Raw genomic sequence first — 15,433 nt, 5'->3', positions numbered from 1 at the left:
GCGTGTCTTGACGACTTACTCAAGTCAGACGGCGTTCAGAATGGTGGTGAAATAATAAACGATTTAATGAGACAATTCAAGAGGCTTAAATTTCATGGAACAAAGTGCATAAAGAATAATCAGCTATGTTTATAGCACATATTTTATGAAGATTCTAATTATATTTAAAAATATGTTGGCTACTAATATTCTTATAGTATTTGAAAAATGGACTAGTTGAGTCAGCCCTAAAATTTGATAAACTAATCTATCTGAAAGTACATTTATCCGCTATAAAAAATCTTTAATGTTGCTACCTGCAATTTAATTTTGGTTTTGGAAACAGTGACGAGGCGAGTATTTATTGTATATTTTTTTCTAGTAAATTACTTATTTTATTAAATTTTATTAACGAATTTCTTGTGAGTTGCTATTCAAAGTTAAAAATAAATTCTAAAATTTAAAAACATTTCCAAATGGTTTTTTATATCCCGAACACATGAAAACCTCAGCATGAATAGAAAAAAAAACATCAAGAACAAAACCATAGCCAAGAACAAAAAAAAACTGTGAAAATATAATGAGCCTTATCTATTGCAACATTAGCGTCCTTATGAGTTTTCTGAGTGTTTCCATAGATTACATTAGAGGTTATTGATTAACAAATATAAAACTTTGCATATATTTGACCTACATTTCCATATTTGTCGTACAACGGACCTTGTGAATATTGCAAAATGTGTGAATTTAAACAATAATAAAATGCGTTTGTATACGTATAAAGGTAATCCACTCGGTTACGTTAGCATCAAACATCCAAAAAAGGATATGGATGATATTTTAAAGAAAAATAAAGCAATCATTTTCTAAAGAGGGGCATGATATGCTTAACATTCAAGGTTTTAGAAAAATGTTTAATGCATTCAAAAGATAGAAAATAATTGGGAATTAATTCTTGTAAATAATGAAACTTTAGGTTTGTTTTCAAAACTAATTTGGACTCTAAAATATACCTACAATGTATCCCAAGTCACGTCTCGCTTCCCTACAAAACCTCTATCCTTGTATCAAATACCATAAATTTCCAATCGCCCAACACCTAAACAAGTATTTGAACATTTTGTTTTACCCCAAAAGCATCGTATTCCATTACCTACTAATTGTCTTATCAACCCTCTCATCGCTGTAACCAGTCTAGAAAATGTCAACCCCAATGACTCTGCATTTACAAACAGCAGAACATAACGTGCCTTTACGTTGGTAGTTGGCGCTGATCCCACTTCGACGTAAACAGACGCGAAATGTTATTGACACAACGATATTTTGGGCATGTGCCGCTATTGCTTCTAGAATTATGGCGATTTGCGCAAATAATATTTACTGGGCAGTTTTGTTCTCCATGATGGGATTTAGATTTAGTCTCCGTAACATGGTTATAATCAGAACTGGAAGTTACCTCATACCTAAAAAAAAATTTATTCGATTCAAAAGTATTTGTCTCGTCTGTTGTGGGATTAATAGCCATATCTTTAATTGATCCTAAATCTATAATTTATTTTGTAGCCGTAGGCCGGACTCTGTGGCGTACCTCGGAACAAGCCTATGTCCACCAATATACTGCAACGGGTTGATGATGATGGCAAATAAAAAATAAATATATGTAGGAACAAGGAACGCCTAACTACACACAGGCGAAAGTAGTAATGTATTTCAGTGAAACACGCGAGCTGAATTTGGCACTACATCTTGGCACGATGAAAGAAAGGAAGTGATATCATCACGGCAACCCAATGGAGCGTGGCCAGAGTGGTTAGTTTGGCTCGAAGCCACTGATGGAACTAGATTTACCGCGCCCCTGAATTTCACTACCCTATATTCACCAAAGAGGGACAAACTGTATGACTTATCACGAGTAAATCGCAAATTCCTGGATAATATATAAGGCAGAGAACAATCGGGAGAGGAGGGTCACTTGGTATTAAATACTGAATAAAAACAAACTCCCTAATTTTAAGAGGATCATGGAGCATTTCAAAATGTGAAAGAGAAGTGAATGTTAGAGCGCTACATGTATGGACGATTTTCCATAGCTCTTCTGGTCTTACAAAATAAACGAGCAAGACTGGCAGGAAGATAAAACTAAGGCAGCAGAGTCTATTAATTTTTTCCTAACTCCGAAAACGGCTGAACCAATTTTGATATTAAGCGAAACTTCACAAAATTAAGCGTGAAACTACAGAAACCATTTTTTTTTATGAGGAGACGTATTGTCATATCTACCCAACGCACTATGAAGACGTAGGCCTGACATTAAAATTGCGGGAATGTGCATATCGTATTTGCAATTAAAGTTACAAAAGAATGGAATATTCTGAATACATTAGTCATATGTAAATAAGAGAAACAATAAAAATGTATAGGTAGGTATGCCATGGACTTGTTGCTAGTCAAGATAATGGGCATAATGTCATAAATCCTCCATTGGAATTCCCTGGAAAAATAAACGAGATTTTCCTGTTGATAAACCAAAATGCAACTCAGCTGAAGACTTACTCTAAAATTCGTTTGAAGTGTTTACCTGTTTTAAATATAAGTGCGTATTTTTTCTTAGAACTTTATTTTATTACGCCAACGACCGGCCCATCTGCAAAAACATGTTCAACAGTTTTTTTTTTATTTGGAATTATATAATTAATTATATCCTTATTTAACATACGTGGATGCAAATGCATAATTTCGTATCTTTGCAATTCATTAAAACCACATGGCTTGCCTGGTGGCACGCGCAAAACCTGACTATAAATGAAATGAAAAAATTCATTTGAACCTGTAAAATTTTATACATTATTTAGACTCCGTCAATATTAATTGTAACACCAGTTCGAAAAGCAGTTCTCATCAGAGAAGAACGGGCAAGATACTCCAGTGTTGGTCTTTCAAAATCAGTTTAAGGTATAAGCTACAGAACATGATAAACTCTAGGGTGGGCAATTAATGAATAATGTTTTTATTTACCTACTTTCACTTTATCCTTCACGAATTCCCAAGGTCTATGAGAGAAAGATCAAAAACCTAACATTCGCATTATGATAAAATAAAGAAGACATTGACCGGAGCGTTGATACAATTTAGCTAATATTAGAAAAAGCTGCGATCGCCAGACATTTTTGATATGTCGGGCAATTGACTCGGCACCCGACCCACATAGTTTTATTTACTAACACAAGTCGGAGTGGACACGTGAGGCGAAAATGAGGCAAAATGTGTATTCTTTGTAAACTATCGCTTGCTTGAACGGTGAAGGAAAACATCGTGAGCAAACCTGCACACCGGAGAAGTTATTTATAGGAATTGAGGGTATGTGAAGTCTACGAATCCGCACCAAGCCAGCGTGGTGAACTAAGGCCTAATTCCTGTCAGTAGTAGAGGAGGCGCGTGGCCAGCAGTGGGACAGTATATAATACTGGGCCCTTATTCTGTATGATAGTGTAAGCGCGTAACGCGGCCGTGTCATGTTATCTTCGAGAAATGTGCGTGGAATGGTATTCTGTAAGCCAAATCTCTATAGTCCTAAACATGACGCGTTGTGTTGCGTGCTTGTTACGCACTGTCAAAATAACGTGTGAGATAGAGAATAAGGGCCCAGGGCTAATATTTTTACACACGTATTTTTTAGAAAAGTCAGTGGTGTGTGCCCTTAGGATTTGAACCCGCGGAAATTAGTGTCGGCAGTTCGTTTCACACCCAACTAGGCTATCGCCGCTTACTTGGGCCTTATCCTCAATGTTACACATTATTTTAGAAGTACGTAACGCAACGCGTCGCGTTTAAAACAATAGAAATTTAAATACGAATACCATTCCAGGGTAATTTAGAACATAGCGTCACACAGCTATATAGGAGATACACTGTCATAGACAAACTGCTATGAAAAACATGTATATGTGAACAAAAATATTGTTTCTAAAAACCAAAAACGTATGTGATTCACGCCACGTTTACTGTTTTAAACAAGTCGATTGTGCGAAACGAAATGACACGTTTTCACGAGAAATAACACCGAGCGATTAGTACTGTTTACTCGGCTGTTTACGCCTGGTGTCTTTGTCCCGATGCTTTGTCCATTTTGAAAATTAAATTAAAATTTATCACGATCTGTTTCAAATTTTGTCGCATAATAATTTTAATCGTTCGTGTGTGCCTATAGGCTGTGAGATTTTTTATCGTAAATACTCCTTGGACCTTGTTTTAATATTGTAATAAAATTCTTTATAGTTATATACTTACCACGGGTGACGTAATATATAAATACTTTGTATTGTTTAGTGCAAAAATCATTTTATTGTAGCGTAAATTATAAAACGAAGTACATATTTACATATTTTAATTTATGGTATATGTGGGCGTCTTATTAATCTACAGTTTCTTACTTACATATATTGATTACGGAATAGCACTGTATATTAAAATTTAAAAAGGTAAAATGTTGAATTAAATATTTTTTTTATGTTTAGTAATAAGTGCCATAGATTCAATTCAGAATATCATCCATTTCAATTGGATGTTTTATGGTTCATTACTGAATACTGAGTTTTAGAGGCTACTTTAAACTTATCGCGAGAATGAACTTTTATCTCCACGGACTTCGATACAGACGGAGCCGAGGGCTAAAGCTATGTTATTGCATATTAGGTTTGTCAACACCGGTCTGCTGCCATATTTAATTTACGTCCTTAACTATATCTCATATCAGTTGTATAATATTTAGCCCCGTCATGCTTCGTCACTTCATTATATTTTAATTCCAGGTTAAGTTAAATGAAATATATCTATTCGCATATGCGGGTATTTAAAATAATCTTGTTGACTGTCAAATTATGCATTTTTATTTCCCATAAATATTAATTTATTAATATTCTTAATATTAAACAAATTCCACATTTTTATAAAATACTGCGTACCTACAAAATCATATTTTTCAAGTATTTTTAGGTAATCCCTTTCAGATATAGCAGGATTTGTGAGAACCTTATCTTGTTGGCTTTCTTACAGCCTTGTACGTATTGTCAATGGCTGTCCATTGGAGATAGTGACGTCAACTCCGTTGCCACGCCAGATAATGGATATATGTACTTAACTCGTTTTTGCCATGCTACGTCATATTTTGCGACATTTATCATCGGAAGGTTTATAAAACAAACTTCTATGTTTCCAAGCGGTCAAAACGGTTTGTAATGTGTACTTTATAAGGGCTTACGCACACGCGACGTTTTTAAACAGGCTGACGATGAGTTTTTTTTAATAATTCGGAAAATATTACCTAGATGTCATCATAGTCGTCAATGGAATGTCAGTTCGAAAATAGAACACAATCGCTAAGTCGATTGTCCTCAGCGGCTAACAATGTGACGGTCTGGCAATTGCCAAATTTTTGTTGCCAATGTTTTAATTCATAAAACAAATAAGTATAATATGTTACTATTTTTTTAAATATTTTGATTAAACGTTTAAGATCAGTTCGAGTTCATTTAAGATCCCATGTATTTATCGATTTTTATTCTTTTTTATACGTGCATGGTAATCTGACCCCACAACATCTGATGGTAAGTAGACTGGCTCCAATTGAATGTCGACTGACGACATATTATGATTCTCGCTCGACAGTCGACACCATTATACCGGCCTGTTGTCATCATTTCCTATTATTGTTACTTATTCTTAAAACTAAAATAAACTTGCAGGTTAATTTCTCAGCTGAATTCTCAGTACTCCATTAATAACCACGAAAGTTAATAAATGAAAAACAAAATAATAATGATTCTTTAATTATTCAAATTACAATTTTTTTTTAAATTCTCCTTTAGGTACGTATGGAACTAGTAAGTCATATACTTTTTTTTCAATGTACTTCGTTCATAGATTATAATATTTGTACTCGATAAATCACTTTATGTCGAATAATAAGAGATTTAATGATAATACTGGGATTAAAAAGCAATAAACTCTGAGATAAAACATGACTTTGATCAAATCAAGGATATTTTTAGAGATGGGCTATGGACTTGGCCGACTAGACTTTTTGCTCACAGGTTCTTAATAATTTTAATTATGTTTTTGTTTTAAGAAGTACCTGAGTAAAAAATTTAAACTATATTTCAAGTATTTCTTTTTAATTTGTTATGTTCTATTTACCTATAGCTCATAAAAATACTAGATAATTCACATTTATTACCGACTAGTCGCCGAATTAAAAGTTATTTCGATAATCTGCTTTCGCAACGCGTTGGTGCATCTCCATTATTATATTAAAAACTTATTTATTTGTCAAACTTGACCTTCTGATATGCGGAACTGATATGAACTTTGTTATTATTTGGATGGGACTTTCGTGCTGGGAAGGTATCACCAGACTAGTTAGCTTTTATAACCACCATAGAGGCTTTTCACCGACATGGTGAAAACACAATAGTGTGTTGCTCTGACAAATCAGGTCCCATTTTCCAGGATCAGCTGCTTGGGCGTACCTATCTAGGAGGACAAGGGTACTTGGCGGTCAGCCTAAAAATGTCTTCACCCATTTAAAAAACTCCTACACTTACAGTTGCCTCGTGTAGTACAAGATTGATGGCGAGATTTTCTTTTTTTTTTGCTCCCGCCATCTGCCTCCGTTGGAGAAAATCTGTAAGTACGCCAATGCTCGGCCGGTGTTCATCCATTAAGGCGGGATAGTTGAAGGGACGCAACCTCTTTCGATAGTCATACACAGCCCCAGTAATTTTGAGATAAATGTCCTTATTTAATGAAATCCTCAATAATATGCTTGAATATATAACATAAATTACCTGCTGATATAATGCTAGCAAGGCGTTATAAATTATTATGAAATTGAAACTTAAAAACATAAATGCTGTTATAAAATTCACCTAACGCCATCTAGTCATGTAAGTATAAATCAATAAAAACAATCGGTTTCAGATGTACTAGGTGGCAATGTACGAGAACCAAAAGTTACTCCAATATATATGTTATGTTAGGGTTATAATATGTATTAATATAATAAGAAATATTGTAATTTTTTTTTTTTGACAAACCATAGTACTGGAAAAGATTTTTTGACATCTCGTTGTAAAAACGACATCTAGTGGTAAGTTAAAATTTTTCTTAAGCAACTAAATAGCATACGTTTATTATTCAACACAACAGAGAGCGCTTTATACATCCACATTAAACTAATTCAATGCAGCCCGCAAACTACCTATAATATAAAATGATAGTGTGTTACTATACACTATACAGTATGTGTAATTTTTTTAACTATGCGAGCTAAGTAAAACTAAATGCCTTAGCTTAGTTTTTGATTTGAAACCTACACTATTATTGTAAAAATAGAAAAACACTCTTCATTGCGAAAATATAATTACTAATTCACTCAATAGATGGCATTTTACTTAAGTTTTCAGCTACTGGTGCCTGATGCTAAAACAGTCTAAAACAATGATTTGAAATGTTACTTATCGATTTTAATATATTTAAATAAAACAAGTTATAAAAATACTTTAAAAATGTATGGTACTGGTTATGCTACAGTACGCATACACAATTTGGCCATGGTATGGTAACCATGAGTTACTTCGCGGCGTAAGTATGACGCATTTCGTGTTTGACTCACCACGCAACGGCCTCTACCGGCATCACTCGACGGGTGAATAACGCGGCTGAGAAATAGGAGACCGCGAGTTCGATATAGGCACTCAAATAAACAGTGTATTATTAGTTCTAGAAATATTATAACATCCGATTTTTGATACCTCTTGCCACCCACATCGATTTTTCTAAAACATTATAACAAAATTTGATTCGCATACATAATTAGAAGTATTATATGCCTTAAGTACGACGCGAATCTCTGATGCGTATGAAATTTGTATAATATGTTCTAGGCATCGGAATTCGGATATAATAATATTGCATATTTTTATTATCGCAACCTGAGATCTAGATAAATGAAACCACAAAGTAAATAAATAACTTAAAACAATTTATTGTTCCAACTGGTGATCATGCCCTGCCATAAGTGGTACAATAAATTAATCAGTCTTATAAAAATAATCCATTTTGTCATCCTTCATCGAATCACGTAGAAACTGCAGGTACTATGTTGCTGCGAGATGTTCAAGTGAGATGAGTGTTTAGTCGACCTCTTCGACGGTGGGTCCGTCAGCTCTGCCGTGCTGTTGCCCTCCTGGCGCGGCCCCAGCACCGGCGCCGCCGTGCATCTTCGTCATGACCGGTGAGCAGACACGTTGCAGGTCCTTGAGCTTGTGCTCGTACTCTTCCTGCTCGGCGAGGGTGTTGTTGTCGAGCCAACGTAGCGCCTCATCACAAGCGGAGCGCGCCGTGCTCTTGTCGCTCTCGCTGAGCTTGTCGCCGGCGTCGTCGAGCGCCTGCTTCACGCTGAATACGTACGCCTCAAGCTGGTTGCGTGCCGCCACGCGCTGCCGCTGCTTCTCGTCCTCTTCCTTGTACCTCTCCGCCTCGGCGAGCATGCGTTCGATTTCCGCCTGCGACAGTCGGCCGCGGTCGTTCTTAATCACGATGTTCTTCGAGCGACCCGTGCTGTTCTCCTTGGCGGACACATTCAGGATACCGTTCGCGTCCATGTCGAAGGTGACGTCGATCTTGGGGACGCCGCGAGGCGCCGGCGGGATGCCGGTCAGGTCGAACGTGCCGAGCAGGTTGTTGTCCTTCGTCATGGCGCGCTCGCCCTCGTATACCTGGATCGTGACTGCTGGCTGGTTGTCAGAGTACGTGGTGAACGTCTGCGACTGTTTGCACGGGATCTTGGAGTTGCGCTCGACGATCTTGGTCATGACGCCACCAGCAGTCTCGATGCCGAGCGACAGTGGAGCCACGTCCACCAGCAGCACGTCCTGGATCTTGGAGTCGGTGGCGCCGCTCAGAATGGCGGCCTGCACAGCGGCGCCGTACGCGACCGCCTCGTCCGGGTTGATGGACAGGTTCAGCTTCTTGCCGCAGAAGAAGTTCTGTAGTAGCGACTGCACTTTGGGTATGCGCGTCGAGCCTCCGACGAGGACCACGTCGTGGATCTGACTCTTGTCCATCTTGGCGTCCTTGAGCGCCTTCTCGACGGGGTCGAGGGTGCCGCGGAACAGGTCTGCGTTCAGCTCCTCAAAGCGCGCGCGCGACACTCGTGTGTAGAAGTCGATGCCCTCATACAGCGCGTCGATCTCGATAGTTGCTTCAGTGCTGGACGAGAGCGTGCGCTTGGCTCGCTCGGCTGCGGTACGTAGACGCCGGAGAGCGCGAGGGTTAGAGCGCAGGTCCTTTTTGAACTTGCGCTGGAACTCCTCCGCGAGGTGGTTCACCAGCCGGTTGTCGAAGTCCTCGCCACCTAGGTGAGTGTCACCCGCCGTCGCCTTCACCTCGAACAGCGAGCCCTCGTCAATGCTCAGGATGGACACATCAAAGGTGCCGCCGCCCAGGTCGAAGATGAGCACGTTCCGCTCGCCCTTCAGGTTCTTGTCAAGGCCGTACGCGAGTGCAGCGGCGGTGGGCTCGTTAATGATGCGCAGCACGTTCAGTCCTGCGATGGCGCCTGCGTCCTTGGTTGCCTGTCGCTGTGAGTCGTTGAAGTACGCCGGCACGGTGATGACCGCATCGCGCACCGCGCTGCCCAGGTACGCCTCGGCCGTCTCCTTCATCTTGGTCAGCACCATGCTGCTGATCTCCTCGGGCGCAAACCTCTTCGTCTCGCCCTTAAACTCCACTTGGATCTTGGGCTTGCCGCCGTCGCTGACCACCTTGAACGGCCAGTGCTTCATATCCTGTTGGATCTTTGGGTCGTCAAACTTCCTGCCGATCAGTCGTTTCGCGTCGAACACTGTGTTGTTGGGGTTCAGCGCCACCTGGTTCTTGGCCGCATCACCGATCAGCCGCTCGGTGTCCGTGAACGCGACGTACGACGGTGTTGTTCTGTTGCCCTGGTCGTTGGCGATGATCTCCACATTGCTGTGCTGCCACACGCCGACGCACGAGTAAGTCGTACCGAGATCAATTCCAATTGCTGGCATTTTGATTGTGTGTTGATTACTTTTCTTCCGTAAATAATACTCTTAAAATCGCTGGAAATATTCTTCACTTCGCTGAGAGCGTAACTTGTGTTTCGGTTTCGCACCGATGTCTCTTCGTCTGCTTCGTATTATGTTTCAAATTGTACTGAGTTCCCGCCGCACTGCGCGCGCTTAAATATTAAACAAATAGTATTCTAGAATGTTCTACAACATGCGCGACGCTGCCAATCAGAACACCTTTCTTGCCGAATGTTCTGGAATGTCATTAACGCCGACCAATAGCAATGCCGCACTTGACGACAGAGACAAAATTATATTGCTCACTCTTGTTTTTCCTGTGTTGCTAAGTTATAAAATCAGATAAACATTACGGTTTTTTTTCTAACAAGAAATGGAATTATGAAAATTTTGTTTGTGTAACAATTTTATAATTTATAAAGCAATATAATAATAACCTAAAGTTTAAAATAACAACAGTAATAAATTATGTTAGATATTATGTTCTCACGTAAACTCGCAGATTAAGATTTTATTTAGGAAAATTAAAACTAATCACTAATGTCACATAATAAAAAACATACCTGTAACGTCTTCACCTACAAATAATAATTATTGCTCCATGCCTTAAATTACTGTTGGATATTTTTTGTGATTTCGTAATATCCAAAATGTTTTGTTTATTTGAAATATTTGCACAATAACATGCATTCAATATGTTATCAGAATTATTATACTTATACAAATATAAAAATTGTATCGCAAAGCCGAAGTTAAGTAAATAAAATTTTCCTATATATAAAAAAAATTCAGGACATATTTCTGGAATATTTATATTGCTCACACAGCAACACTGTCTGAATATCTAGAACGCAGTAGAAAACGGTCGTAAGTAACAGAGTTTTAGAGGGAACATTCAAGATTATGGCGGATCGGTGGTCTGCTATTGTTGATTGTTATTTATTATGAATGTCTAGAATTTACCGCGCGTCGTCATTTTTTCTTTACAAATCCTGATGAAAGACAGAAAGATGGATTACGAATGAAACTTTTGTTTTTACTAGATTTGATTTAAGTAATAAGTAAGTATTTATTTTTCATACATTTAATTTAATGATGCATTTAAACATTGAAAAGATATACTTTAAAAATGTATAATTATGTGTACTGGATAAGTATTAAGTAAGTGACTACATAAAATATTTATGATTACGCGGTTTTTTTAAATGCATCTTCACTTTATCATTTCTACGACAAATACCTTCTTATGTATTACTAGCTGCCGCCCACAGCTTCGCCCGCGTGGATTTCGGACTTCAAAAATGGAGGAGGTGCTCAATTTGTCGGGATGTTTTTTTAATGTATGGTGGTATGCAGGTGGTCCGATTGTCCGATCAGGGTCTGATGATGGGATCCTGGTGAAATCGAAGAAAGCATATGTCATGATTCAGTATTCACGCGTGATGGCTTATTATTAGCCTATTTCATGTATAACTTTGGTGTTTCTATACCGATTTCTATGATTCTTTTTGATTGAATATTTAATAATGTTAACTTTTTTAATTAGGGATGACTGAGAGTGTTATAAACGTAAGAGTAGACAAATATAATGAGAAAGCTTCGAACTGCTAAGCTATCGGGAGTTACACGTGTTATTGTGAGTCAATCATAAAAGATAGACATATGCTGTCGTGGGATATTTTTTATATAATTTTAAGGAGAACATTTCCGTCATACATGATTTCTGTGTAGCTTTAGCCATTAAGGTTGCACACGCGACGGAAGCTTAAAAAATGGAGTAACTTCTCCCGGTTTCCCAACACTTCCCTTCACTGCTCTGCTCCTATTAATTGTAGCGTGATGAAAAGTATAGTATAACCAGCTTAGGAGTATGAAAAATAATTATACCAAGTTTCGATAAAATCCGTTGAGTAGTTTTTGTTTCTATAACGGTTATACAGACAGACAGACAGACAGACAGACAGACAGACAAAAAATTTCCTAATTGCATTTTTGGCATCAGTATCGATCCCTAATCACCCCCTGATAGTTATTATTTTGGAAATATATTTCATGTACAGAATTGACCTCTCTACAGATTTATTATAAGTATAGATAGATTATAGTGGCAGTATGATTTAAATATTTGTGCCTGTTATGCTATCGACATTTTTTAAAACATTTTCACATTTATTTTACTCATTATTTATTCATATTTAAAAGTCATAAACTAATGTGTACCCAAGTAGATTTCTTACATACAAATCTGAGACACGAGAGTTTGCATATGAATGGCTAGATAATTACTATTGCTTGGTCTATTTCTATCACCAAGTACAAGCATTGCACGCGTTATTGGGTTCGGTTATTGTTTTATTGATGTTTTAACCTATTTAAATTTTACATGTGATGTCTCAGGAAGATAGAAGCAATACAGTGCCTACAGCCTTTGCCAGGAGCTTATATTTAGACAAAATTTAACAGCTAAATGTTCGTGAGGGGATCGATAATATTTGCAGGCGATCGTATCATCAGATTAGCAACTTGCTTGTCTCATCTGCAATCCTACTTATCTTTCATGAAAAATCTACTGAACCGATTTGAATGAAACTTTATACCTAGTAATATTGGTTATATATCAAAATAACACATAGGCTACAATTTATAATGATTTTGTATAATTTGGTCATAATATAACGATACATATCAAGTAAGTCGGAAAAAAATATCCCGAAAAACTCCTTCACGCAGACGAAGCCGCAAGCAAAAGCTAGTAATTTATACTTTAAAAAAAACACGTTTTCCCGTGTGATGCATGTGAATTGTTTTTTTTAACTTACAAATAAATAATGGAAAGAGTTCGACTTAGGATTTATTGTTTAAGTATTTATTCTGATTTCTTATGTAGACGCGAATGTTAGACATTGAAATAAAACTATTATTCGAATTTTATCGCGATTTTTTATAATTTTCTCCCGCCGTTTCAAAGGCTTGCTAAATACCGAAAAATAGTTTTATTTTTATTTGTATCTTGACTTCTGAGGTGAACATTATTACAATTGTTAATTAAAAGGCTTGTTCCGGTGAGCTCCCTTTAGAGTACATTCCACGCGCGAAAGCAGAGACAAGAGTCGTTCCCTTTCTAGAATCTTCGAGAATACGTCACGCGTATTGTGCGACGACGGGACGAGGGACGTCTACCGTTTTATGGCACAATAGATTATTCGAGTCAAAATAGCGAATTTTTTTAATCCTGTCAATTGGGGTAAATTGGGATATAGCGCTGTACGATGAAGTAAAATTTTAATTGAGAATAATAAATTTAAAATTGAAAATTCTTAAGAATAAATTGTACCCAATAATTGTTCTACAAGAGAGTTGTGTACTTCTGTGATATAAAAAAAATAAACTGTTTGTAATCGGATAAAATATTATTGCAGTACGTACTTATTTAAATGGCTATAGACTAGCTCCCTATTACATGCCTGGAACTTAATATAATTACGTAAATGTGTGTCAAGGCTCTGCCCACCTTTGTAAAAGGAAAAGCGTGATGCTATGTACGCAAAATTCTTTCTTTCGGAACACCCTTGCATCACAAAAATTCTTCTTACAATCAATGAACCCACGTCTTATCATCTCAGAGACGATTCAGCAGCGACCGGCAAGGCCCGGCCGGCGCGGTGGCGGCAGGCACCGGAAACTAGGCGCTAGCCTACCTTACACTAAATCATTAAATGGTATTGGTTGTGTACTAAATCATTAAAACACATTTACTTACTAACATTTTTGTTTCATTGTAAACCTATTTTAATACTTCCTAAAATTATAAAATGTATACGTATACTGTATACCTGTTATGTTAATTATTTTTTTGATATTTAGTGGTTTTTGACGGCAGTAAATTTTTTTGTTAAATAATAAAAAAAAATTGCTATTTTGTTTTAGTAATAAATTAATGTGAGTGACCGATTAATAGGATATGAACTTATTAGTTTATTTTCCTACCTTAATGTATGTTTTATATTTTAAATTTAAATGGCAGAGACTAACAAGGCTACGCACAACTCAGTATTAAAATCAGTGAGTGAACAATCAATCATCCCCTATATTTCCACCCTTAGGGTTGTTTTTTTACAATTTTTTAGCTACTTACCATACAACCACAATGATATTACGGATGTTACTTATTATTTGAGTGGTTTAGAAAATAAAATTAAATTACCAAGTAGGTATGTAGCGGTTAGAGATGTTCATATTGAGTTGTTTTTAAAATACAAATGCAAAATAAAAATGTCTATAAGTATTGTATTGAAAATACATAATATATTTCTTCAAAATAGCATAAGTATCTTTGGTATGTATAGGCACCAGCTCTCGAAATTAAAAATAGTAATTACTTAAGCACCTATAAAATTTTATAAAAGCCTAGCCTAGATGGAAGTTGAACGGACTGCCGAAAGGAATGTCCGCAGGTTCAAAAACCACGGGCACACATCACTGACTTTTCTAAAATGACGTGTGTATTCTTTGCGAATTATCGCTTGCTTTAACGGTGAAGGAAAACATCGTGAGGAAACCTGCATACCTAAGAAATTCTCTATAGAATTTTTTAAGGTGTGTGTAGTCTACTGATCCGTACTAGGCCAGCGTGGTAGTCTAAGGCCTAATCCCTCTCAGTAGTAGAGGAGGCCCGTGCCCAATAATATGACAGTATTTAATTCAAGGCTGATATTATTATAACTTTAAACCGTGTTGTTTTCAAGATTACTTTATTACCTTGACTGCAGGATATTATAATATAAGTACGTACACCATAAAATACATTGTAGTGGCCAAAACAAAACACAGTTTAAATTATAACATTGCAGCAAGGGAATTAAGCCATAATGCCTCGTTTCTCAGCCAACAATTAGTTCGCTGTTTTCAATGTCATAAGTGGTCTTTTTTTAACTTCTTATATAAATTAATTGCACTTTTATTTTTTATTTTTTGTAATCGTTAATTAGTTTAAAATTATAACCAAATGTAATTCAATGCAAGCTGTGTTTAGCTATAACTTGGTTTGTCACCTTCAGTTTAACACAAGATACATATTTATTAATAAATTATAACCATACTAATATTTTAAATGGAAAAAAAAATATGCGAAAGTTTGTGAGAATGAATGGATGTATGTATGTTTGTTCCTCTTTTACGAAAAAAACGACTGAACGGATTTGGATGAAACTTTACTATTTCTATTGTTTTTATATTGGTTATACATCAGGATAAAAATACACTACATAGGCTACAATTGATACTGATTTTGTGTAATTTGGTCAGAATATAACGATACATATCAAGTAAGTTGAAAAAAAAATATC

The 15,433-nt window shown here is 36.8% G+C and overlaps 1 protein-coding gene across 1 annotated transcript; it reads right to left on the bottom strand.

Moving 5' to 3' along the window:
- Nucleotides 1–7,996: 7,996 nt before the first annotated feature.
- On the bottom strand, nt 7,997–10,230 carry LOC115453569 (heat shock protein 68). Its single transcript, XM_030182273.2, has one exon. The coding sequence runs from the start codon at nt 10,068–10,070 to the stop codon at nt 8,169–8,171; it is 1,902 nt and encodes a 633-aa protein (XP_030038133.2). The 5' UTR covers nt 10,071–10,230; the 3' UTR covers nt 7,997–8,168.
- Between the last annotated feature and the right edge of the window lie 5,203 nt (nt 10,231–15,433).

This window comes from Manduca sexta, chromosome 3, assembly GCF_014839805.1.
Source record: "Manduca sexta isolate Smith_Timp_Sample1 chromosome 3, JHU_Msex_v1.0, whole genome shotgun sequence".
Lineage (NCBI taxonomy): Eukaryota > Metazoa > Arthropoda > Insecta > Lepidoptera > Sphingidae > Manduca > Manduca sexta.
Note: the sequence above shows the minus strand (reverse complement) of the source record. Positions and strands in the feature narration are given on the sequence as shown.

Coding starts and splice junctions, on each gene's coding strand:
- LOC115453569 (XM_030182273.2), bottom strand. CDS start 10,070: ATGCCAGCAATTGGAATTGATCTCGGTACGACTTACTCGTGCGTCGGC.